This window comes from Erinaceus europaeus, chromosome 16, assembly GCF_950295315.1.
Source record: "Erinaceus europaeus chromosome 16, mEriEur2.1, whole genome shotgun sequence".
In the NCBI taxonomy this organism is placed as follows: domain Eukaryota; kingdom Metazoa; phylum Chordata; class Mammalia; order Eulipotyphla; family Erinaceidae; genus Erinaceus; species Erinaceus europaeus.
In genome coordinates this window covers 9179135-9205449 of record NC_080177.1, presented here as the reverse complement: position 1 = coordinate 9205449, position 26315 = coordinate 9179135, and the positions used below count along the sequence as shown (strand labels likewise).

The window sequence follows — 26315 nt, the reverse complement described above, 5'->3', positions numbered from 1 at the left end:
CAGAGAATAGGAGCTTAGTAGCCCGAAGGAAGAGCCTGAGAGACGGCAGGGGGTGTCACATTCCTCTAGCTCTCTACAGAACTTCTAAGTAATTAGGCAAATCACTCAGCAGAGAAATAATCAAAGTAATAATCACATCAATCAGTAACAGGCATTACAAGTTTGGGGTCATCAAGCAATCAAGGAATAAGAAATCATGGGGTCTCCACCACAGCCCTGTGTTGATATCTGCATTATTAACAATGACCAAAGAGGGGAAGCAGACAAACGTGGCAGTGAGACTGTAAAGAGGCCAGTCACATGCCACGGGGCAAACCTTAATATGTCAATCAATCAATCAATCAATCAATAATAGCCAAAACTGGAAGCAACCCAGATGTCCAACAACAGATAAGCGGCTGAGAAAGCTGTGGTCTAGATACACAGTGGAATACTACTCAGCAATTCAAAAACGGTGACCTCACCATTTTCAGCCCATCTTGGATGGAGCTTGAAGGAATCATGTTACGTGAAAGAAGTCAGAAACAGAAGGATGAATATGGGATGATCTCACAGGCAGAAGTCGAAAAACAAGATCAGAAGAGAAAACACAAGTAGAACTGAACTGGAGTTGGCGTATTGCACCAAAGTAAAAGACTCTGGGGTGGGGGTAGGGGGAGAATACAGGTCCTGGAAAAGGATGACAGAGGACCTAGTGGGGGTTGTATTGTTATGTGGAAAACTGGGAAGTGTTATGCATGTACAAACTATTCACTGTCATCTGTAAAACAATCTCCCAATAAAGAAGTAAAAATAATAATAATAATAATAATAACGACAACAACAACAAAAAAACAAGCTCAGAAGAAAAGTGACCTGGGTGGTAGCACAGTGGATAAAGCCTCCGACTCTCGAGCATGAGGTCCTGAGTTCGATCCCTGGCAGCACATGTATCAGAATGATGTCTGGTTCTTTCACTCTCTTCTCCTATCTTCTTCCTGAATAAATAAATTAAATCTTCTTAAAAAAAAAAAAAAGATCAGAAGAGAAAATACTAAGCAGAACTTGGACTGGAGTTGGTGTATTATACCAAAGTAAGACGGGGGTGGGGGTTGGGGAGTGTGAGGGTGGCGGGGAGAGTTCAGGTCCTGGAACATGATGGCAGAGGACCTGGGTGGGGGGGGGGTTGTATCATTATGTGGAAAACTGAGAAATGTCATGCATGTACAAACTATTGTATTTACTGTCGACTGTAAAACATTAATCTCCCAATAAAGAAATAAATGTGAACTCAAAAAAATTGAAATATCTTACAAGCCATGTGTGTATATATATAATCATAAGCCAATGCAATCAAAAGAAATAACAGAAATGACAAAATGTTTAACTGCCTGAAGTAATTTTTAGATGCCTGCATGTTCTTAGACCAGAGAGGAATCCAGAGCTTGAAATTTAAACATTCAGAATGAAAACACTTTGACACCCAGCCTGAGGAAGCAGTGAAGACTACATTAAAGGCTAAAATGGCTTCACTGGTTAAGAAAGAAACTGTACAATTACTGGAAGAAAAAATAAAAAGAATAACACTGAAAGAATACAAGAACACATTCATATATAAGCTGACAGCTAGCAAATAGAAAGCTTAAAGAAATGATGGAAAGGGAAAGGACACAGAAAGAAAGAAAGAAAGAAAGAAAGAAAGAAAGAAAGAAAGAAAGAAAGAAAGAAATGAAGAAAGAAAGAAAGAAAAAGAAAGAAAGAGCTTTTCTTTGAAAAGGAGAGAACTGTGTGGGTGTGAGCTCAGCTGGGTGGGGGTGGGGGTTGGGGAGCCTGCCTGAACTAGGTGAGGGAGGAATGGGAGAGGAAAGGAAGATTTCTCAGTGGGTAAAGAAATACTCCAGGGGCTGTGTGGCAGTGCACCTGATTGTATGCACATGTTACAGTGCACAAGGACTCAGGTTCAAACCCCGAACCCCCAACCGGAGGGGGAAAGCTTCATGAGTGATGAAGCAGGGCTGCAGGTGTCTCTCTGCCTCTCTTCCTTTCTATCTCCCCATCGCCTCTAGATTTCTGACTGTCTCTATCCAATAAATAAATAAAGATAATAATCAAAATTTTAAATAATAAAATTATAAAATAAATGTTCTAAAGTAACACCCCCCAGTTTCTTGTGTTCTTTTATTCTTTTTTTTTAAATGTTTTTATTATTATTGAATAGAGATAGAGGTTGAAAGGGGAGGCAAGATAGAGATGGAGAGAGGGAAAAACAGAGGAGAGAGATCAACAGACCTGCTCCCAGTCCCCTAGGTGTTCTTATCTTATCTTATTTTACTTCATTTTATTTACAAGAGAGAATCAGAACATCACCCTGGCATCTGTGGTGCCGGGGATTGAACCCAGGGCCTCATGTTTGGAAGTTGTGCGCTCTCCTGCTGAGCCAGCTCCCTGGCTGCTGGAGTCCCGTTTCTCTCCCAAGTCTCTGGTGATTCTGTGACCGAGTGCCTGTGCCTCCCCTGACCCGCCGTGTCTGTGTTGCCAGGTGCTCCAGGAGCAGATCCGGGCGCGGGACAACATCAGCTACGGGACGAATTCTGCCTTAAAGACCCTGGAGATGCGCCAGCTCTCGGGCCTGGGTGATCTTCGGGGACGAGTGGCCAGGTGGGTCTTCTGGAACGTTCTCCTCCTCAAGGGCTATTTCTCATCAACTCTTTCTCTTTTTAAAAAATATTTATTCATTTTCCCTTTTTGTTGCCCTTGTTGTTTTATTGTTGTAGTTATTATTGTTGTTGTTACTGATGTCTTCGTTGTTGGATAGGACAGAGAGAAATGGAGAGAGGAGGGGAAGACAGAGAGGGGGAGAGAAAGACAGATACCTGCAGACCTGCTTCACCGCCTGTGAAGAGACTCCCCTGCAGGTGGGGAGCCAGGGGGCTTGAACCAGCATCCTTACGCTGGTCCTTGAGCTTTGCGTCACCTGCGCTTAACCACTGTACTACCACCCGACTCCCTCAACTCTTTATCTTCGGGAATATATTCGCCAAGCCCAATGACAAATTCATTGCACGCTTCAAACATATATTTAACACCAGAGAAAATGAGAGAAAGTGGGAAAGAGAGAGAGAGAGAGAGAGAGAGAGAGAGAGAACCAGAGCCTCACTATGGTACATGCAATGCTGAGAACTGAACTCAGGACCTCATGCTTTTAAATCCAAAGCTCTCACCATGGCACCACCACCCGGCCCCTAGATTGCTGCATCCGCCTGCCGCCCCGCCCCCCCACCTCCTCCAGGCTTATTGCTGGGGCTCAGTGCCGGTGCCTGCACTACAAAAACCACTGCTCCCGTGGTCATTTTTTCCACTTTTTTGGGTAAGGCAGAAAGAAATTGAGAGATAGAGAGAAAGAGAGACATCTGTAGACCTGCTTCACCACTTGTCAAGCGACCCTCCCTTCCCCTGCCGGTTAGGAACTGGAGGCTTGAACCAGGGTCCTTGTGGAGGTCCTTGTGGTTCGTGCTTTGTGTGCTTAACCTGGTGTGCTACCGCCCGGCCCCCTATTTCTGCATTCTCCATACATCCCTTCTGCCCATTTTCTCTAGGGGTGGAGGGGAACCTACTTGTGAGCATCCCCAAATTTCTTGACATTCTGCAGTTGAAACTGTGTTCCCTGCGGGAGGTGCTGTGGGAGCTCAACTGACTTGCAAGATTTTCTTTTATTTTATTTAAATAAATACTTCAATTTTAAAAGATTTTATCCATTTATTCATGAGAAAGCTAGAAGGAGAGAGAGAAGGAACCAGACATCACTCTGGTCCATGTGCTGCTGGGGACTGAACTCAGGATCTCATGCTTGAGAGTCTGATGTCTTATCCATGGCGCCACCTCCCGGACTACAGCCTGCATGATTTTTCTAGATAGCAATATGCTTATTGAACTCAACAATATATTTTGTCTTTTCAATTTTAATTAAAATTGTGGGGAAGCCTATTGCTGCCCATGCTGGTGTCATCTGTACCCATAATCTTCTCAGGCTCCATCCAGGAGCTGACTTCATCATGCTTGATAGCTGAGTAGTGTTCCGCGATGTGGATATCACCATTCATCTGTTCCTAGACATCTGAATGGTTTCCCAGATTGGGCAGTTGCAGACTGTTCTGCTATCATAGGTATATAGGTCATTTTGGATGGGTGTATTTGTTTCCTTCCCCACCCCCACCCCCTCTTTGGAAAACAGTCTGGAGACTTCTCAGAGCACTAGAAATGGAACTACAAGTCTTATCAGGCTGGCATGAAGCTGCCTAGAGCTTGCACAGGCCTCTGCTGCCCTCTGCTGGTCATAAGGGTCAGCACAGGAGCTTAGCGATGGTGGTTACCTGAGAATTAATTCCAGAGACCCAGGTCCACGCAAGTTAGCTGTTTGCTGTTCCCTGAATGGCCTTTGCATCTGTGCTCCTAGCCATGCACCATGCCTTTTCGCTTTGTCTTCTAGCCTCTAGTCACCCATTAAAATTCGGCTCAGTTGTCACTTCCTTCAGGAAATCTTCTCAGGAGAATTCCTGAGCTCCCCTGGCACCCTCTGTTCTGTGGGATCTATCTCCTGCCTTTGCCATCTGGATGCACAGAAACCTCTTCTTCTCCTTCTTTTTTTTTGTTTTACTTTGAATTTATTTATTTATTATTGATAAAAGCAGAGTGAAATTGAGAGGGGAGGGGGAGGTAGAGAGGGAAAAAAACAGAGACACCTGCAGCCTTGCTTCACCATTCATGAAGCTTTCTCCCTGCAGATGGGGACCAGGGGCTTGAACCTGGGTCTTCGTCCACTGTGATGTGTGTGCTTAACCAGGTGTGCCACCACCTGGCCCCCAGAACCATCTTTTATGTCAGTAGCATGAGTGCCTGGAAATGTTTCTGGGGGCTGAGTGGTGGCACACCTGGTTGAGCACACATATTACAATGCAAGCCTTGTGAGTGGTGAATCAGGGCTACAGATGTCTCTCTCTCCCTCTTCCCTCTCAATTTCTGCCTGTCTCTATCCAATAAATAAAGATAATAAAAAAGTTTAAAAAGAAAAGTTTCTGCAAGACAGTAAATATTCGTGTACAGTAATCAATAAAAAGTCACGGGACTGGGCAGTAGTTCTATGGGTTAAGCTTACATGGCGTGAGGCACAAGGACCAGCGTAAGGACCCCGGTTTGAGCCCCCAGGTTCCCCACCTGTAGGGGGGTCGCTTCACAGGCAGTGAAGCAGGTCTGCAGGTGCTTATCTTTCTCTCCCCCTCTCTGTCTTCCCCTCCTCTTTCTGTTTCTCTCTGTCCTATTCAACAACAACAGCAATAACAAGTGCAACAAAAATGGAAAAAAATGGCCTCCAAGAGCAGTGGATTCGTAGTGCAGGCACCAAGTCCCAATGATAATCCTGGGGGGGGGGGGGTGTCACAGTTAGGGGATCAGGCAGTAACACACCAGGTTAAGTGCACATAGTATGAAGCACAAGGATCCCCGTAAGGATCCTGGTTTGAGCCCCCAGCTCCCCACCTGCAGGGAGGTCACTTAACAAGTGGTGAAACAGGTCTGCAGGTGTCTATCTTTCTCTCTCCCCCTCTACCCCCGTCCCCTCTCAATTTCTCTATGTCCTATTTTTAAAAAATTGAAAAAACGGCCTCCTGGAGCAGTGGATTTGTAGTGTAGGCACCAAGCCCCAGCAATAACCCTGGAGGAAAAAAAGAAAGAAAGAAAAGTTACAGAGGAATGAAAAGAAATGTGAACTTTATTGGAGTGTACAAGAAAGCCATTTCTATAGGGCTGAGTGGTGGTGTGCCTGGTTCAGCACACACATTACAGTGCCAAGGACCTGGGTTCAAACCCCATCCCTGGTCCTCACCTGCAGGGGGAAAACTTCACAAGTGGTGAAGCAGAACTGCAGGTGTCTCTCTTTCTCTTTCCCTCTCTATCTCCCTTTTCCCTCTCAACTTCATGCTGTCTCTACTCCCCCTTTTTTTAAAATAGTAGTAGTAAAAAAAGAAAGCCGAGAGTCAGGCGGTGGCTTAGTGGGTTAAGTATAGGTGGTACAAAGCACAAGGATCCCGGTTTGAGCCCCCGGCTTCCCACCTGCAGGGGAGTCGATTCACAGGTGGTGAAGCAGGTCTGCAGGTGTCTATCTTTCTCTCCCCCTCTCTGTCTTCCCCTCCTCTCTCCATTTCTCTCTGTCCTATCCAACAACGTCATCAAGAACAAGAATAGTAATAACTACAACAACAATAAAACAACAAGGGCAACAAAAGGGAATAAATAAATAAATATTTTTAAAAAAAAGAAATCCATCTCTGTTATGCCTTTCTGAATAGCAAGGAGTTGGAAGAACTTTCGGGGTTCAGACGAGATGGGGTGTGTTCAGCGTGGCATGGCTGTAGACTTCAGGGATCAGGACAGAGTAGGGGCTTCAGGAGAACTTGGGGAGCCTTTAGCCGCTTCAGAGCAGGTGACGATCAAGTGAGGTGGTTCCTGCAGGAGGAGCAGAATGCAACACACAAGCCACGCGAGCTCCCTGTTTCATTAGTCATTATTAAATTATCTTTATCGATTCCACAGAGACAGCCAGAAAGTGGAGGGTAGGGGAAAAAGTGAGAGAGAGAGAGAGAGGCAGAGAGACAGCTGCAGCCCTGCTTCACCAACTTGCAAAGCTTTTCACTGTAGGTGGGGACCGGGGGCTTGAACTTGGGTCCTTGTGCATTGTAACATGTGCGCTCAGTCAGGTGTGCCACCACCTGGCCCCTATGTTTAATTAATTTTTTTTCCCTCCAGGGTTATTGCTGGGCTTGGTGCCTGCACCATGAATCCACTGCTCCTGGAGGCCATTTTTCCCCCCTTTTTGTTGCCCTTGTTGTTGTAGCCTCGTTGTGGTTATTATTATTGCCATTGTTGATGTTGTTCGTTGTTGAATAGGACAGAGAGAAATGGAGAGAGGAGGGGAAGACAGAGGGGAGAGAAAGACAGACACCTGCAGACCTGCTTCACCACCTGTGAAGCGACTCCCCTGCAGGTGGGGAGCCAGGAGCTTGAGCCGGGATCCTTACGCCGGTCCTTGCGCTTTACGCCACATGCGCTTAACCCACTGTGCCACAGCCCGACCCCCTGTTTAATTAATTTTTAAAATTTCTTTTTCCCAGAGCACTGCTAAACTCTGGCTTATGGTGGTGAAGGGAGTTGAACCTGAGACTTCAGAGCCTTCAATGAGAGTCTGTTTGCATAAACATTATGCTTGTCTCCCCTGCCCCTAGTTCCCTATTTAAAGAGTAAGATTCAGTCATGACCAGCTCTTGAGGGCTTAACGATGTCTGTGTACGGTAATCATGTGTTAATTATGCATATATACATGCACAAGTAATAGTCACCCATGACATCTATAGGTAATGATGAATATGGCAGGTGAGCCACCAAGTTAAGGTTTAAAATACCATTGTCCTTGCAGGTGTGCTCTGTGAATGTGTCACAGGCTGTGAGCAGTGCTTTTTTCTTTCCTTTTTTCTTTTTTTATATTGCCACCAGGGTTGTTGTTGGGGCTCAGTGCCTACATGGTGAAGCCACTACTCCCAATAGCCATTCCCCTTCCGTCCTTCCTTCCTTCCTTCCTTCCTCCCTCCCTCCCTCCCTCCCTCCCTCCCTCCCTCTCTCTTTCTTTCTTTCTTTCTTTCTTTTTTTTCCTTTCTTTTTTTCTACCTTTCTTTCTACCAGAGCACTGATCAGCTCTGGCTTAGGGTGATGACGGGGATTGAACCTGGGCCCTCGGAGCCTCAGGCATCTCTATGCATAACCATTATGCTATCTATTCCCCACCCAGCCCCTTTCCTTTTATTGGATAGACACAGAGAGAAATTGAGAGGAGGGGCAGGAAAGAGAGAGAGAGAGACCAACCGACCGACCTGCAGCCCTGCTTCACTACTCATGAAGCTTCCACGCCCCCCCCCCCCCCCCCGCAGCTGAGCATCTAGAACTTGAACCTGGGTCCTTGTGTGTTCTACCCTTTGTGCCGCCGCCTCGCCCCAAGTAACGCTTTTCCTAAGTCAGTTGCCGGACCTAGCTGCTCAGCCAGTGGACTGTTCCTTTGCTCCTGGAGCCTCGTGTCTGTGTGATTCCACAGCTCCCGGAGGACGCTTTTCTCCTTTCATTTTTAGCTAGAGACACAGAGAACGAGTGAGGAGAGAGACTTTTAGCGGGGACGAAGCTGGGGAGGTAGCAAACAGATTTTCACGCCTGTGGCTCCAAGGTCCCAGGTTCAATCCCTTACACCGCCATAAACCAAAGTTTTTTTTTTTTTTTCCCTCCAGGGTTATCACTAGGGCTCGGTGCCTATACTATGCATCCTCTGCTTCTGGAGGCCATCTTTTCCCATTGTTGTTGTTGTTGCTGTTGTTGCATAGGACAGAGAGAAACCGAGAGAGGACGGGGAGACAGAGAGGGGGAGAGAAAGACAGACACCTGCAGACCTGCTTCACCGCCTGTGAAGCGACTCCTCTGCAGGTGGGGAGCCAGGGGCTCGAACCTGGATCCTTACGCCGGTCCTTGAGCTTCACACTATCTGAGCTTAACCTGGTGCACCACTGCCCGGCCCCCCGCAAAGCATATTTTTGAGGGGGAGGATGCAGCAAAACTTCATACTTGCCTGACTTCACTCTTACTAGCTGATGGGCTACAGAGATGACAGGGACAGAGAGAGAGAGGAGGAGGAACACAGAGAAATTCCCTCTTCTCTGCGGAGGCTGGGTCCGATCAGGGAGCTTTTGTCATGCTGGTCTTTAGTGAGACCACGGGGCGGCAAACTTCTCAGTGGCCGAGCAGGACCAGAGCAGAGTGTGGCTGGCAGGTGGTGGAGGGGGCTGTGTGGGGGCCTCTACAGAGTCCGACTAGGAGACTCACAAGGTGCCCCCCTCCCTCAGCAGCCCCCACCCCAGCAAAGCCCTGCTCTGTTCCTGGTGCGTGGATTCTGTCATAATCCTGGCAGATCTGTGTACCATGAGTGTTGACATTTCCAGAAGAGAGTAACAGAGTCCAGGAGATAGCTCAGTCAGTAGAGCACATGCTTTACCAAGCACAAAGATTAGGGTTCAAGCCCCCACCCCCGGCTACTATGTGAAGGGAAAGATTCACAGTTGGTGGAGCAGAGCCGTGATGTCCCTCCTCCTATCTCTGTTTCCCACCCTGTATCTGAATGATGATGGTGGCGATGAAGAAGAAAGAGTCCATGGGTTGATGCCGGACTTCTCATGGGGAGGCCTCTTCCCAGGCACAAACTCCTGGCTTACCCGCTCTGTTGTGCACCAGATGAAGGGCCCAGAAGAATGCTCCGGGGTAGCAAGAGTGAGCCAACTGGGTCTTTCTTGGTGTTTGTAGCTAGAGACGCGACAAGAGATCAGCCAGGGACTTGTCTCATGGACAGTCTGTTTATTGAACAGCAAAGCAGGGTTTATAAGGGGCTATAGGAGGAAGTAAGTTATCCGTTCCATATATGGTTTGGGAGAAGAGGGACAAAGAGAAGTCCGGGGGTGGGAGAAGGTCAGAGCATTCCTAGTAAATGTTGAACAAGGGGTTTAGTTGATCAAAGGAAAGGGGGAAGTAGAGTTATCAATAACCAGCAGACAGAGAAGAGCCTTAAGAGAGGAGATAGATCATGTGAGATTAAAAGAACTAGAGGGGGTGGAGGAGTAAGGAGAATGTTCCTAGTTATTGTGTGGCGGAGCAGAACAATGATGTGTGGGCCATATGTGATCAGAGAAGATGGACTTCTGTTAACCTCTGAGTAAACGAACCAACTGTTTTGGGAACACAGGAATGGGCTGTAAGCAGAGTCTTTTGTGAGGCAGGGAGACTGACAGAGAAGACATTTTCCTGGTGGTCATTTTCCCTCCATGCTCAATCTCGGGTAGAGAGAGACTGATAGGAAAGGTCGTGCCATCCAGGCTCCCACTCTTCAATGGGAGGTCCTGCACCGTGCTCCACCACGCCTCACAATGTCCCTGCAGGGGAGAGGAGGGAAGGGGCGGTAGCGCAGCAGGTTAAGTGCACTTAGTACAAAGTGCAAGGACCGGCGTAAGGATCCTGGTTCCAGCCGCTGGCTCCCCACCAGCGGGGGGGGGGGGGTCGCTTCACAAGCCCCCATTCTTGTGCATGCTAACTCACGCGCTCTGCTGGTTATGCCACCGCCCTGCGCCTCGTGTGCATTTTTGAACCTGAATCAGGACCCGCTGCGCTGTTTTCCTGTGCAGGTGTGACGCCAGCATCGCCAGACTCTCAGCGGAGCACAAGAGCACCTGTGAGGGGCTGCAGCATCTGAACAAAGAACAACAGGCAGCCACGCTCATCCTGGAAACGAAGATCAAAGATGCAGAGGGACAGGTATGGGGTCAAATTCGTCTGCGCTAAGAAAAGCTGGTAGGATCCAGGGCGTCCCTGGATTAAAAACAAAACAAACAAACAAAAAAAAACAGGAGTTATTTCAGTACACCGTTGGCGGTGAGAGAAAAGAGGTCTGGAGTGTCACACAGTGTCCACATCTCAGTGGGAATCTGCCGTACGTTGCACAGGAGGGCCGCCCCTCCCTCTGTGTGTTGGGCGTGTGTGCCTACGGCTTCAGCAAGCCGTGCCTAACCGACTTGAGGGTGGACTTAACGGGATGATCTCTCTCCTGGTATCTAAACCACTATCAGATTTGTCATCTCCAATTCTAGTGATTATGTCAGATTCTGTGTTTATTCTGTGAATCCTGACCGTATCCCAAAGATGTAGACATAGTTCAGGATATCAGATAAAGCTTCCTGGGAGGTGGGCAATAGCACAATGGGTTGAGCACACCTAGTGCTAAACACAGGCATCAGTGTAAGGATCCTTCAAGTTTGAGTTCCCGGCTCTTCACCTGCGGTGGGGGTCGCTTTGCAATCGGTAAAGCAAGTCTGCAGGTGTCTGTCTTTCTCTCCCTCTCTCTGTCTTCCTTTCCTTTTTAAATTTCTCTCTGTCCTATCCAACAGCAACGATAGCAGCAGCAGCAGCAACAACAAACAACAACAGTGGGGTAATAAAATTAAATTAAATTAAAAAGATGGCCTCCAGGAGCAGTAGATTTATATTGCAGGCACAGAGCCCCAGTGATAACCTTGGAGGCAAAATAACTAACTAACTAAATAAATAATGTTTTTTTAAAAAGCTACTTGGAGGGCCTTTTGACCCAGTAACTGTGTTTATCCTGATAATAATAGCCAGACACCCCTGGACGTTGCAGAGAGAACCACTAAGGAAGCAAAGAATTTCTGCCGTGTGTGGTTCTAACACATGGCTGTTAGTAATAAGAGAAGTAGGTCACACCGACTCTTCCTGGAACCTCATCTCTCAAGAGCCCGACCCCACTGGGGAAAGACAGAAACAGGTTGGAGCTAGGGATTGACCTGCCAATGTCCATGTTCATTGGAGAAGCAATTACAGAAGCTGGAACTCCTGCCTTCTGCTTCCTAAAAAGAATTTTGGTCTATTACCCAGGGTGGGGGGAGTAAAGCAGAGGGCTCTGTATACCCCCCATTCCACCAGGACCTGAATGAACTGTCTGTCCCCAGGAATCTTGTTTCTATGCCATCCATGAAAGGGAAGTGAATCTGTAGAACGCCAGAGGAAGCCAGAAACAGTTATACTTATCTGTGAGAGAAGAGAGGAAAAAAAAGACACTTGGAAGTAGTAATAGGTGTAGGGGTGACTTAGAAAGGACGTAAATGGGGCCAGGTGGTGGCACACCTGGTTTATCACACATTATAATGCCCAAGGACCCAGGTTCAAACCTCCAGTCCCCACATGCTAGGGGAAAGCTTTGCAAGTGGTGAAGCAGTGCTGCAGGTGTCTCTCTGCCTCTCTCCTTCTCTGTCACCCCTTTCTGTCTTGATTTCTAGATAGAAATCTAACCAATAAATAAATAAAGATCATAAAAAATTTGAAAACGGAAGTGAAGGAAGGACTATTGATAAAAATATAAAAAAAGTAGAGAGACACATAGATATAGATAGTTATGGAACCAGTTCAGATTGGTGACCTTGGGAGAACTGCTGCAGAGAGAGAGAGAGACAGAGAGAGAGAGAGAGAGAGAGAGAGAGAGAGAGAAGAACTAGGTCGGTCACAGCACGAAGTATCAAGAGTCTCCAAGAAAGAGCATGGGAGGGGGTAGCCGGCCAGATGACAAGGCATCTGCATTTTGTTCTTTGACTTCTCATTTCGTGGGGGTGGCCCTTCCAGAGCATGGCGGCCAAGTCACCAAGATTTCCAGTACAGCTTTAATTTAAAAGATCCTTTCTGCTCCCTCCTCAAACAATGAATGAATATACCCTAGAAATTCCGGGCCACGGCTCCCGCGTTACCTATGGTACAAGATGATAAAGTAGTCTTCTGCGTGCCCCATGTCCTAGTTTTTGCTCCAGGAACCATTACTCTCCCCCCCCAACTTACCTCCTCGGCTACCTCAGCATGTGGTCTACATGCAGGAAATAATTAGGCCAAGTTAGCAGGGAGCCTGGGGGGCGGGGAGGAAGTTGAGAGCCCTCTGCCTTGAAGTCAACTGTGCAGGTTAATTCCACAGAGCCAGGCTTGTCACACTGTGTTTTGGGGGCCAGTTAATACTTTTTCCTTTGCCATCATGAGGTCTGACTTGTAGACCCTCCCTACCGTGTCTGCCCTCCTTGCTCCTCTTCATTCAAAGAGAGGCTGATTCAGGAAAATGGAGGCATCAGATCAGTTTACTGAATTAAAAATACAGTCCTAACGGCTCCCACAGAGAATCTGCACCTGCTTATTGTGAAAAGAGAAACATGGATAGAAAGCCATAACAGAGGAATAAAGTGACAGACCTCACAGTTGTTTTCTAAAGAATGAGCAAGAGCAGGATTATTAACACCACAAAAAGGGTGTTAGGGGGAAATGTGGTGTATACCCAGGGCCTTTTACCCACGCGATGTCGTGATGTCGGCACTGAGGCTGGTTTTCTTGTTCAGTGAAGGGGTTGGGGATGGGGAGACCCCACAGCACTGAAGCTTCGCCTGGCACTGGTGTACCAGGGGCTTGAACCTGGACCTAGTGCATGGCAAGGCAGGTGCCCTTCTAGGTGAACTATCTCATTGGCCCCAGAGGGAGAGGGAAGGGGAGAGGAAGAAGAGAGAGGGAAGGGGGGGGAGGGAGAGAGAGAGAGGGAAGAGGGGAGAGAGAGAGAGGGGAGAGAGCGGAGAGTGAGAGAGAGAGAGGGGAGAGAGAGGGAAGAGGAGAGGGAGAGAGGGAAGAGGGGAGAGAGAGGGGGAAGAGGGGAGAGAGAGAGAGGGAAGAGGGGAGAGAGAGGGAAGAGGAGAGAGGGAGAGAGGGAAGAGGGGAGAGAGAGAGAGGGAAGAGGGGAGAGAGAGAGGGAAGAGGGGAGAGAGAGGAGAGGGAGAGAGGGGAGAGAGGGAAGAGGGGAGAGAGGAGAGGGAGAGGGGAGAGAGAGAGGGAAGAGGGGGGAGAGAGAGGGAAGAGGGGAGAGGGAGAGAGAGGGAAGAGGGGAGAGAGAGGGAAGAGGGGGGAGAGAGAGGGGAGAGGGGAGAGAGAGAGGGGAGAGAGAGAGGGAAGAGGGGGGAGAGAGGAGAGGGAGAGAGGGGAGAGAAAGAGGGGAGAGGGAGAGAGAGAGGGAAGAGGGGAGAGAGGGAAGAGGGGAGAGGGAGAGGGGGGAAGAGGGGAGGGGGGAAGAGGGGAGAGAGAGGGAAGAGGGGGGAGAGAGAGGGGAGAGGGAGAGAGAGAGGGAAGAGGGGGGAGAGAGGAGAGGGAGAGAGGGGAGAGAAAGAGGGGAGAGGGAGAGAGAGAGGGAAGAGGGGAGAGAGGGAAGAGGGGAGAGGGAGAGGGGGGAAGAGGGGAGGGGGGAAGAGGGGAGAGAGAGAAAAAGGGGAGAGAGAGAGGGAAGAGGGGAGGGGGAGAGAGAGGGGAGAAAGGGGGGGGGAAGAGGGGAAAGAGAGAGAGAGAGGGAGAGAGAGGCTGAGACCAGAGCACTAATCAGCTCTGGCACACGGTGGTATTGGGAACTGAACCTACGTCCACTGTGATCTCAGGCATGTGAGTCTGTCGTGATACTTCTGCACATCACACCATTCCTATGAAAGTCTTGGGCTTCCCAGTAGCCATGTGAAGTAAAGGAAAACAAGCTCTGTCCCCTTCCTAGATCTCTCAGCTTCTGAACAGAGTGGACCTGTCCATCTCAGAGCAAAGCACCAAGCTGAAGATGTCTCACAGGGACAGTAACCACCAGCTCCAGCTGCTGGATACAAAGTAAGTGTCAACGTGTAAACCTTCTGTTTTGCTTTGAAATTCTCTCCCCCCACCCCCCCAGGGCTATTGCTGGGGCTCAGTACCAGCACTACGAATCCACTGCTCCTGGTGGCCATTTTTTCCATTTTTCACTTTATTGGATACAAGAGAGAAATTGAGAGAGGAGCAGGAGATAAGGAGAGAGAAAGACAGACACCTGCAGACCTGCTTCACCACTTGTGGAGTGACCCCTCTGCAGGTGGGGAGTAGGGACTTGAACCCAGATCCTTGCACGGGTCCTTGTGCTTTTTCCTATGTGCATTTCACTGGGTGCACCACCGACTGGCCCCTTGCTTTGAAATTCTTTATAAGCATATTCAATATCATGGTTCTGTTTCTCTTGGTTTTCATTTATTCATTGCACAAAGTGAGACCAGCAAGAGATTTTCAAAAGAAAAGTTCCGGGAGCCGGGCGGTAGTGCAGGGGGTTAAGCGCAGGTGGCGCAAAGCCCAAGGACCGGTGTAAGGATCCCAGTTCGAGCCCCCGGCTCCCCACCTGCAGGGGGGGGGTCACTTCACAGGCAGTGAAGCGGGTCTGCAGGTGTCTGTCTTTCTCTCCCCCTCTCTGTCTTCCCCTCCTCTCTCCATTTCTCTCTGTCCTATCCAACAACGACAACAGCAATAACAACAATAACAACAATGACAATGATAAACAACAAGGGCAGCTAAAGGGGAAAAATTTAAAAAAAAGAAAAGAAAAATAAAAGTTCCATTGTAGTTTCATTCATAATTATGGCTCTTAGTGGTTGGATAATCCATGTTTTTATTTATGTATTTATTTATTTTCACAAGAGCACTGCTCATCTCTGGCATATGGTGGTGCCTGGGATTGAACTTGGGACCTCAGACATGAAAACCCTTTTTGTATAATGAGTACGCTATCTCCCTGGCCCATCCAATACATTTTATTAATCACTGGCTTAAGTGCTGAAGATTCAGTAAAGAAGAGAGATCTCTACACTCATGTTTACAACAGTACAGTTTGCAGTAGCCTAAATGTGAAAGTAACTCAGATAGCTAATAACAGATGAGTGGCTCAGAAAGTTGTGGTAAGGACTGAGAAGATAACTTAATGGTTATTCAAAAAGATTTTCACGCCCAAGACTCCAAAAGTCTTTGGTTCAATCCCCACACTACCATTAGTCAGATCTGAGGAGTGCTCTGATTAAAAAAAACAGTAAGTTGTGGTCTGTATACACAATGGTATACTACTCAACTGTTAAAAATGGTGAAGCCTTTTCCTTTGCCTCATCTTGGCTGGAATTTGAAGGCACTGTGTTAAGTGAGATAAGTCAAAGAGAGGAGAAATACCAGATGACCTCACTGACAGGTAGCACTTAAACGTGGTAGCTGAGGTGGTTTGATGCCGTTTGAAACACGTCGTGCGTCTGACTTGCTAATTCTCCTTCCTACTTTAGGTTTAAAGGTACGATTGAGGAGCTCAGTAACCAGATTTTGTCTGCACGGAGTTGGTTGCAACAGGAGCAGGAGCGTATAGAAGAAGAACTTCTACAGAAAATTGATCAGCTCTCCTTGGTCATGAAGGAAAACAGTGTAAGTCCTGATGCTGGGCGAGAAGCGAGTGGGGTTCAGTGCAAGGCCCCCATGTTTAAATCAAGACTCATCAGTTATGATTGAGTCATGTGGATCCACAGTTCAATGGTCTCTCTGTCTTAGAATTCATTCCCATGGTTTTCACTGCTCCTTTTTTATTATATGTATTTATTATCAAGAAACAGAACACTTAGCTTGTTTTTTTTTTTTTAAATGTATTACCTTTATTTATTGGATAGAGACAGAAATCAAGAGAGAAGGGGGTGCTAGAGAGGGAGAGAGACAGAGAGACACCTGCAGCCCTGCTTCACCACTTGCAAAGCATTCCCCCTGCAGGTGGGGACCAGGGACTCAAACCTGGGTCCTTGTGCATTGTAGTATGTGTGCTCAACCAGGTGCGCCACCACCTGGCCCACACTTAACTTGTTTCAATATAGACTAAGTAGATAATTTAGATACTTTCAAGTGAGATGAACTTAAGTTGAAGCTTTAGGAATCAGATTGTCTGTTTTTCCTCCCTTTCCTTCTCTCTCTTTTTAAAAATTAATTAATTAAAAAAATTTTTTTATTTATAAAGAACACTGTTTAAGATTAAGAAATTTTATTTATCTGTTGTATTTGACAGGACAAAGAGAGATTGAGAGGAAAGGGGAATATAGAGAGACAGACATCTGAAGCACTGCTTCACCACTTTGAAGCTTCCTTCTTACAAGTTAGGAATGGGGGCTTGAACCTGGGCCCTTGCTCATTGTAACGTGTGAGCTTAACCATGTGCACCACACCGTCCCTTTTTCTTTTTTATTAAGATAGAGACAGAAAGGCAGAGAGGTCCTGGAACCCCACCTCTCCAGAACCCTGCCCCACTAGGGAAAGACGGAAACAGGCTCGGGTTATGGATCAACTACCATTGTCCATGTCCAGCAGAGAAGCAGTTGCAGAAGCCAGGCTTCCCACCTTCTGCACCCCGTAAAGAACCCAAAAGGTCCATACTCCCACAGGGATAAAGAATAAGGAAGCTTCCAATGGAGGGGATGGGATTCGGAACTCTAGTGTTGGGAATTATCCCCCTCTTATCCAATGGACTTGCCAATCATAATTAAATCAATTAAAAAAAAAAAAGAGGGAGTCGGGCGGTAGCGCAGTGGGTTAAGCACACGTGGCGCAAAGTGCAAGGACCGGCGTAAGGATCCCGGTTCGAGCCCCCGGCTCCCCATCTGCAGGGGAGTCGCTTCACAGGCGGTGAAGCAGGTCTGCAGGTGTCTGTCTTTCTCTCCTCCTCTCTGTCTTCCCCTCCCCTCTCCATTTCTCTCTGTCCTAACAACGATGACATCAATGTCAACAACAATAACTGCAACAACAATAAAAAACAAGGGTAACAAAAGGGAAACTTAAATTAAAAAATTTAAAAAAGAACTCAAAAAAGAAAAGAAAGAAAGAAAGAAAGAAAGAAAGAAAGAAAGAGAAAAGGGAGAAAGAAAAGAGAGAATGAAAGTGACCAAAGAATCCTTCAATCCAGTAGGGGCTGGTTTGGATCTGAACCTGGGTGACGCCACGTATGTGACAGAGTAGTACACGTCTAACTGAGCTATTTTACCAGCCTCATCTGTGTTTCTAAATAAAAGCAAGTTGCAGACTTTATTTATGTAGTGTAGAGACAGAGAGAAATTGAGAAGTAAGGGAGGAGGCAGAGAGGAAGGAAGAGAGAGCAAGAGAGACCGACCAGCCTGCAGCCCTGCCTCACCACTGGTAAAGCTTCCTTCATGCAGGTGGCAGCTGGAGGCTTGAACCCGGGTCCTTGTGCATGATCACATGTGTGGTCTACTGGGTGTGTCCCAGTCCGGCCCCTCACCCTGGTTTGTTTTTTTAATTTTATGTTCTGGTGACATCAGTTGTTGTCTTTTATACACAAAGGGGCCTCTGCTGGCTCCTTCTGTCACAAAGCCTCACGGGAAGGGGATCCACCATCTTCTTTTCCTCGGCCCACCCTCACCCACGTCTCTGGCAGAAACAGCTGAGGTTTGCAGAGCTGCTGAAAAACCCCGCCCAGGAAGCCTTGCGTGTGCAGGGCTCCAGGTCAGCAGGCTCTGAGACCAGTGCTCAGCTTGCGTCAGGTTCTGGCTGGTCATCTGCTCCTTTCTCTTCGCTTCCACTGCTTTCTCCTGCTGAACTTCGATGGGGCAGAAGGGCCTGGTGCAGTTGGCATCCTTGGCTTTGCTCTCCCCAACTGCCACCTGCCAAGGTGGTGAGTGGCAGAGCCTTTGCACTGAACGCCATCATGAAGAGTCTTTTGTTATTTATTTATTTTATGTATGTATGTATGTATGTATTTATAGTGCCACAGGGGTTAACACTGGGGCTTAGGGCCTACCCTGTAAATCTGCTACTCCTGGTGGCCATTGTTTTCCTTTTGCCTGTTCTCTTAGAAAAACAAAAACAAAAAAACGTGCAGAGGCCGGCGTAAGGATCCCTGTTTGAGCCCCCGGCTCCCCACCTGCAGGGGACTCGCTTCACAGGCGGTGAAGCAGGTCTGCAAGTGTCTATCTTTCTCTCCTCCTCTCTGTCTTCCCCTCCTCGCTCCATTTCTCTCTGTCCTATCCAACAACAACAGCAGCTATGACAACAATAACAGCTACAACAAGCACAACAACAAGGACAACAAGATGGGAAAAAATGGCCTCCAGGAGCAGTGGATTCATAGTGCAGGCACCGAGCCCCAGCAGTAACCCTGGAGGCAAAAAAAAACAAAAAAACACCAACTTTTTAAAAAAATTTATTGGATAGACAGCCAGAAACAGAATGGGGTAGAAGGAGATAGGGAGAGAGAAAAAGAGAGGCCTGCAGCCCTGCTTCACCACTTGCAAAGTTTTCCTTCTGCAGGTGGGGACTGGGGGCTTGAACCCAGGTCCTTGTGCATCGTAACATGTGCACTCAACCAGGTGCGCCACCACCCTGCCTTTCTGTTTTCTTTCGTAGGACAGAGAGAAATTGAGAGGGGGCCAGGTGGTAGTGCACTGGGTTAAGCACACATAGTGTGAAGTGCAGGGGCCGGCGTAAGGATCCTGGTTCAAGCCCCCAGCTCTCCACCTGCAGAGGGGTCACTTCACCAGCGGTGAAGCAGGTCTGCAGGTGTCTGTCTATCTCTCCCCGTCTCTATCTTCCCTTCCTCTCTCCATTTCATTCTGTCCTATCCAACAACAACAAAAAGGAAAAAATGGCCTCCAGGACCAGTGGACTAATAGTGTAGGCACCGTGCCCCAGCGATAACCCTGGAGGCAAAAAGTAAATAAATAAATTAAATCAAATAAAGAGGAGAGAGTCTGTTTAGGATGAAATGGAGAATGAATACTGGGGTCAGTGATGGGCCCAGCCTTTGAGATTCCTTCTCTCTCCATTGTTGACAGGATATTACAAGTGGTGCAAATACCACGTAGACTTTCTCTGTGGAATAACCAAGAGCATTTCTTATCCTGGTTCCCAGGGAGCCAGTGAAAGGGACATGGAGAAGAAACTGAGCCAGATGTCAGCCAGGCTTGACAAAATAGAAGAGAGCCAGAAGAAGAGCTTGGAGGGGCAGAGAAACAAGCAAGAGGAGGAGAAGGTCCAGGGGCAGATCAGCAAGCTGGAGCTGCAGCTGACCGAGGACATGAAAGAGATGAAGGCAGAAGTCGATGCTGGTAAGCCACAAAGGAAACACAAAGGAATGGTTCATTTTCTTTTTTAAAATATATTTTTATCTTTGTTTACTTATTTCATAGAGACAGAACTCAAGAGGGATGGAGGTGATAGAGAGGGAGAGGGAGAGAGAGAGCTGCAGTCCTGCTTCACCACTTATGAAGCTAATCCCCTGCAAGTGGGGACTGGGGCTTGAACCTGGGCCCTTGTGCACTGTAATGTGTGTGCTCAACCAGGTGCGCCACCACCCAGCCTTGTGGTTCATTTTTTTAATGTGATCTAAAGAAACAGTGGGAACTGGGGGTAGATAGCATAATGGTTATGCAAAGAGATTCTCCTGCCTGAGGCCTCAAAGACCCAGGTTCAATCCCTTGTACCACCATAAGACAGAGCTGAGCAGTGCTCTGTTAAACAACAACAACAACAAAACAAAACATGGATTCATATCCCCCTTACAACTCATGCTTCCCGCTCACAGTGATAGCAGTGATGTGTGTGTAGGTGACTTTGTGTACAACTGTGTTGACTTGAACTCAGTTTCAAGTTCATGTCCATGCAGAAGTCACAAGAGGGACAGGCCAACAAAACAGACAATGTTTAGCTTGCATCCAACATACATTTTCTTTAGTGTTATCTATGAATCCACTGCTCCTGGAGGCTATTTTTTCCCCTGTTGTTGCCTTTGTTGTTCATCAGGGTTGTTGTTATTATTATTGTCTTTGTTGTTGGATAGGACAGAGAGAAATGGAGAGAGGAGGGGAGGACAGAGAGGTGGAGAGAAAGACAGACACCTGCAGACCTGCTTCACCGCCTGTGAAGTGACTCCCCTGCAGGTGGGGAGCCGGGGGCTCGAACCGGGATCCTTACACCGGTCCTTGAGCTTTGTTCCATGTGCGCTTAACCTGCTGCGCTACCACCAGGCCCCCGAACCTGCATCTTCTGAGGTGCATTTGTTTCTTTATTGATGGAGCTGATCTTTTTTTTCAAATAGAGAGAGAGGGAGAAAGGGAGGGAGATGGAGAGAGAGAGAGAGAGGACAGAGACACACCACTGGGGCCGGATGGTGGTGCACCTGGTTGAGCGCACATGTCACAACACACAGGGACCCAGGTTTGAGCCCCCTGTTCCTACCTGCAGAGGGGAAGCTTTGCGAGTGGTGAGGCAGGGTGCAGGTGTCTCTCTCTGTGTCTCTCTCTCTCACCTCCTTCTCAATTTCTGTCTGTCTCTATTCACTTCTTCTTCTAGCGTTTGCCCTTCTTCCGTAGCCAGTCAACAGCGTCAGGTTGAAAGCTGTCAGGAGCTGCTTGTTGCTGGCTTGGAAAGTGACTGGGATCCGTGTGGATTCAGTCGGCTAGGAAGGATCGTCAGTTTCCCCAATGAAAGGGGACTCACGGGATGCACCACGGGAAGGTCGATCCAATGCATCCCTCTATTCAGTAAATAAAGATAAAATAAAAACTATATATAACAAAAAGAAACACACCACAGCACAAAAGTTCTCCTTGGTGTGGTGGAGGCTGATCTTGGACTTGGGTCACGTGCTTGGCAAAGTCTTCCTACGTGAGCTGTCTTGCCAGCCCTTCTGTGGAGCTTTGAAGACTTTCTTTTTTGTTTTATATATTTTTATTTTGTTGGGTAGAGACAGAGAAATCAAGAGGGAAAAGGGAGATAGAGAAGGAGAAAGAGAGATATCTGCAGTACTACTTTATTGAAGCTTTGCTCTTGCAAATGGGGACCGGGGACTTGAACCCAGGTCTTGGTTCGTGATAGTGTGTGCACTGAGCCAGGCACATCACTGCTTGGCCTCCTAAGGCCTGCTTTTCCATTGCTGGCACTAGGCCATCAGAGCAAATAATTATTCCTCTACTCAGATGTCAACAGGGCCCACCCTCTCACCACTAGTTAAGGACAGGTTAATGCCTAGGATGACAGAGGTCTCAGATTCCATCCCCAGCATTACCACAAGCCAGAGCTGAGGAGTGCTGTGCTATCTCTCTGTTTCTGTTTTTAAAATGAAATTAAACAACATCATCTATGACAAAAATAATAATAACCACAACAACGATTAAACAGCACAGGCAACAGAAGGAAAAAAAAAAAAAAAAAGCCTCCAGGCAAGAGCCCAAACGATAACTCTGGAGGCCAAAAAAAAAAGAAGAAGAAAATGTTAGAGATAATTTCAAGTTCTGAAGTGCTGTTATGTAAACAGAAAAGTCAACTGACAATGTTTAAGTTCAGGAAGACAGAAGTTGGGCTAGTAACTGAAAATCATTCAAAGTCAGATTTTAATTCCATAAGAGACAGAGATATCTTATAATAAAAAGCCCCCACCTATGGTGGGGCTGGGGAGACAGCATAATGATTTTGCAAAGAGACTTTCATGCCTGAGGCTTTGAGGTCCCAGGTTCAATCCCCAGCACCTCCATGAGCCAGAACTGAGCAGTGCTCTGGTCTTCTTCTATGTATTTCTCTCTGTATCTCTCATTAAAATATTTTTAAAAAACATTTAAAAAATATTTATTTATTTGTTTCCTTTTGTTGCCCTTGTTGTTTTATTGTTGTTGCTGTTATTGACGTCATCATTGTTGGATAGGACAGAGAGAAATGGAGAGAGGAGGGAAAGACAGAGGGGGGAGAGAAAGACAGACACCTGCAGACCTGCTTCACCTCCTGTGAAGTGACCCCCCTGCAGGTGGGGAGCCGGGGGGCTCGAACCAGAATCCTTATGCTGGTCCTTGCGCTTAACCCACTGCGCTACTGCCTGACTCCCAAATTAAACATTTTTTAAAGTATTTTTTAAAAAATACCAGTGACTTTGCTACTACTGAAAGAGTTGAAATGGAGACTAAGGTTCTCCACTAGCTCTTCCCAATTTTAGGATCCCAAAGATTGCTTCTGCAGACTTATTCTACTTTTGCCATGTGGGGGAAAAAAAGGTGGTTATTTAAAATTTAAAAAAAGTAGTTCCCAAGAGTAATTTTGTCATTACCACCACAGGCTTATTATTTTCTAGAAGCAGAAGCCACAGTCCAACTTGTGAATTGGAGAACGCATGAGGATATAAAAGTGAATTTTCTTTATTGGTCCTGGAGGCCACGGGGAAGTGACGCTTGGATATTTTGATGGTGGTTAATGTTACGTCATTTCCTGGATGGATTTGTTGCTGGCTGTTCAACGTGCCATTGAGGTTATTAATGCCTAGCCCTCAGTGAATGCAGAGTCTTTTCACATTTACAGTATTACGGAAAAACAGACATTATTTAGTGGAAAACCATAAAGCATAAAACATTTGAAAGTACTCATAACTTCTCTCACCCTGTATCTGTGTCGACAAGACATGTCATCCTCTGCTTAGCAGTGTTCTGAGGGCTTTTTCAAATGAACGTGCTAATTTGTATTTTTTTAACTTTATTTATTTCCTTTTTATTGCCCTTGTTGTTTTTTATTGTTGTAGTTATTTTTGTTGTTGTTATTGATGTCGGCGTTGTTAGATGGGACAGAGAGAAATGGAGAGAGGAGGGGAAGACAGAGGGGGAGAGACAGATAGACACCTGCAGACCTACTTCACCACCTGTGAAGCAACCCCCCCTGCAGATGGGGAGCCAGGAGCTTGAACCAGGATCCTTAGGCCGGTCCTCGAGCTTCACACCACCTGCGCTTAATCCGCTGTGCTACCGCCTGACTCCCTCTAATTGGTATTTTGTAACATATCTTTTCATCCAATAAGGGCTTTTGTCCGTGTCAATGCTGGGGCTTCACTGCTCTTGACTGGCTTTTCTTTTGGGGTGGGGAGGGAAGGGAAAGGAGAGAGACACCACAGCACCGAAGTTTTCCCCCAGTGCTGTAATGGGGACTCGAACCTGGGTCACTCATATGGCAGTGCAGGCACCCTCCCAGGTAATCTTATCTCCCCCATAACCCATTATTTTTTAAAAATTTTTTTATATTTATTTACTCTCTTTTGTTGCCCTTGTTGTTTTATTGTTGTAGATATTATTGTTGTTAGTGAGGTCATCATTGTTGGATAGGACAGAGAGAAATGGAGAGAGATGGGGAAGACAGGGGGAGAGAAAGACAGACACCTGCAGACCTGCTTCACCACCTGTGAAGCGACTCCCCTGCAGGTGGGGAGCCAGGGGTTCGAACCGGGATCCTTAAGCCGGTCCTTGTGCTTTGTGCCAACTGCGCTTTAATCCGCTGCGCTACTGCCTGACTCCCATAACCCGTTATTTTTAACACATGGTTCTGTGTCTTTTTATGAATTGTCAATGTAAAGAAAAGTTCCTGAGAGAAAATTATAAATTTTCTAACCAAGGCCAGGCCTTTTGACATTTATTTTAAAAACCAGCAAGGGTACAGAATAATATGAAATGCTTTTTTAATGGTTTATCTCTTCAATTTTTTTTTTGTTTAGAAATAGCAGCAAATTTAGGAAAAGTGTAGAGACAGTCTCCTAGACGTTATACACCTGTGACATAAATTCGTCAGTTGTTAATCTTTTGAAATGCACATAATTTTTAGGGAAGAAATTATATTCACAAACCATTTAGGAGTAGGTTGTGGAATTCTTGGAGTCTGTTTTATGATGTTATTATTTAATGTGTATGCCGTGGGAACAAGGGCATTCTCACAAGTAACTAAGTACAGTGGAACCTCAGTGCAATAGTCTCAGCCTTCAATGTCCCCCATTCACCATTGTTTCCTCTGTAGTGAACCCTCCTGGTCGAGGTTCTACGTTGTCTTCTGTTCCTGTTAGGATTGGAAAAGGACTCTGTGGAGAGGTGGTATGCAGTTACATAGTGGTTCTGTTTCCCACCAAACTTCCACTCCAGCAGTTGTAACCTTTGATATTTATTTTTTTGCCCCAGCCAACTCCTAACTCTGTGTCACAGAATTCTGTATAGTAGTGTTTAAAATATACTAACCCCTTACTTAAAAACTTTTGATGAGCTTACTATTTTACCTCTTAAAATGATTAACGTTTTAAAGTGTATTTTTGAATACAGTTTGCCAGGTGTTATAAAAAATAATAATAATACACTTGTATACACAGAGATTCAAAAATGTAAAATGTGCTTTCAGGTTATATATACACACACACATAAATTTTTAAAATATTTGTTTTCAGATTAAAATTGTGTCTATAAATTAAAATACAACTAATTAAATAAGGCATGGGTACATAAATATATAATAAAAGAATGTTGTGGTATGTGATGATATATAAAATGTTCAAAGAAAAACGTCAAATTTCTGTCGCTGTTATTATGTTCATGTCAAACCCACTTCTGATTCTCCTCTTTGGTAAAAAAAATAATGTGTTATTCTTAAGATAATTGACTTGGTATTAGATATAAAGTATTTAGTCTAAAAAAAAAATACTAACCCTAGTGAAACTGACCTCTTTTTCAAGGGTTCACGGCCATCTATGAAAGCATAGGATCCCTCAGGCAAGTTCTGGAAGCCAAGATGAAATTGGACAAAGACCAGTTACTGAAGCAGATCCAACAGATGCAGAAACCGGAAACTCCCATGTGAAGGGAGTTGGGACAAGGACCTCCCAGTGGCTTTGCCAGTGGGACCATGAGCGAGATACCTCTGTAGCCAGATAAAGGGTTGCCGAGCTGGGGAAGTTCCATCTGTCGCGTGCATGTGTTGAGGACTGGGTTCTCCTAGATCTGAATGTTTTCCCGTGTGAGTCTTGACAATTCCCTCTCTTTAAAAGCATCAAACTACTTCTGCCACTTTATTCTACTTCTCTAAATTCGATGGAATTATTCTCTTTCCTCTTCCTGGATTTTGAAAGGCTTTTATCATCCCTTCATTTTATGAATGAAAAGACTTTGGAACAATTTCCCTTCTGTGCTTGATGCCCCAGCCAAGACTTTACTATTTTTAAAAATGTCAATGGTGATTCTTTTGAAACTTAAAAGCGCGCGCACACACACACACACACACACACACACACACACACACACACAAACCAGAAACCTAATGAGTGGTCATAGGAATGTGTTGCTCCTTTCCCTAAATTAAGGGACCTGACAGATTACAACTCACCCTTTGTGTCCATATTTGGATTTTATTATTGTTATCTGTACATTTCTTATACTGATCATCTGCCGACCATTCTGTCTTTTGTAACAGGCTGGGATTTAACACTTAGAGTAAACACCCCACTATTTATGTAATGAAAACAATTTTTAAATTGATAACTGCCATGTAAATCGAGATTAAAATGGAAACTTATGACAGCGATCTAGGTAACACCAGGCACAACATCTGTATCAGGGTTTTAATATTGAGAACTCTGTTCAAATTTACCCGCAGCCGCTATTGTGAGAGCCATATATTTAATAATGAAATGGTGGTTAATAGTTGATTTACTGCATATCCAGTTGTGTATTAATTATAATGCAGTGTGAGAACTTTTCAGGCTTTACAATCTTCTCTTCAATGTTTCCAGAACTGACACGCAGTGCTCTGGTTTCTATCTGCTTCTTGTTACTGTATTCTTGTGCCTTGGTTTTATCACGTCAATGCCCCGTATCCTGTAAAAAGTTCTCCAGACAAAATGGACAGGGTGATGGCACATCAGAACCCTGATGTGACACTGGAATCCTAGGCGGTTTGGAAATGGTCCGAAAAAAAAATGTGGATGAGGGTTAAGACACGTGGGGTCAGGCAGTGGTGTGGTGCACCTGGTTAAGTGCTCACGTTACAGGATTAAGACGCAAATCATTCCGTATTTTTAATGGGAGAGAGAT

General features: G+C 46.2%; 1 protein-coding gene across 4 annotated transcripts in view; it reads left to right on the top strand.

Moving 5' to 3' along the window:
• FAM81A (family with sequence similarity 81 member A) overlaps window positions 1-25981 on the top strand; it is an 87199-nt gene extending 61218 nt beyond the window's left edge. For all 4 annotated transcript variants that reach the window (XM_060174414.1, XM_060174416.1, XM_060174413.1 and 1 more), the window contains exons 4-9: window positions 2519-2637; window positions 10236-10365; window positions 14177-14283; window positions 15741-15876; window positions 19355-19550; window positions 24962-25981. In XM_060174414.1, coding sequence (XP_060030397.1) covers window positions 2519-2637; window positions 10236-10365; window positions 14177-14283; window positions 15741-15876; window positions 19355-19550; window positions 24962-25086 — 813 coding nt within the window. In that variant the 3' untranslated portion in view covers window positions 25087-25981. The remainder of the gene's footprint in view (window positions 1-2518; window positions 2638-10235; window positions 10366-14176; window positions 14284-15740; window positions 15877-19354; window positions 19551-24961) is intronic.
• Window positions 25982-26315: the final 334 nt, after the last annotated feature.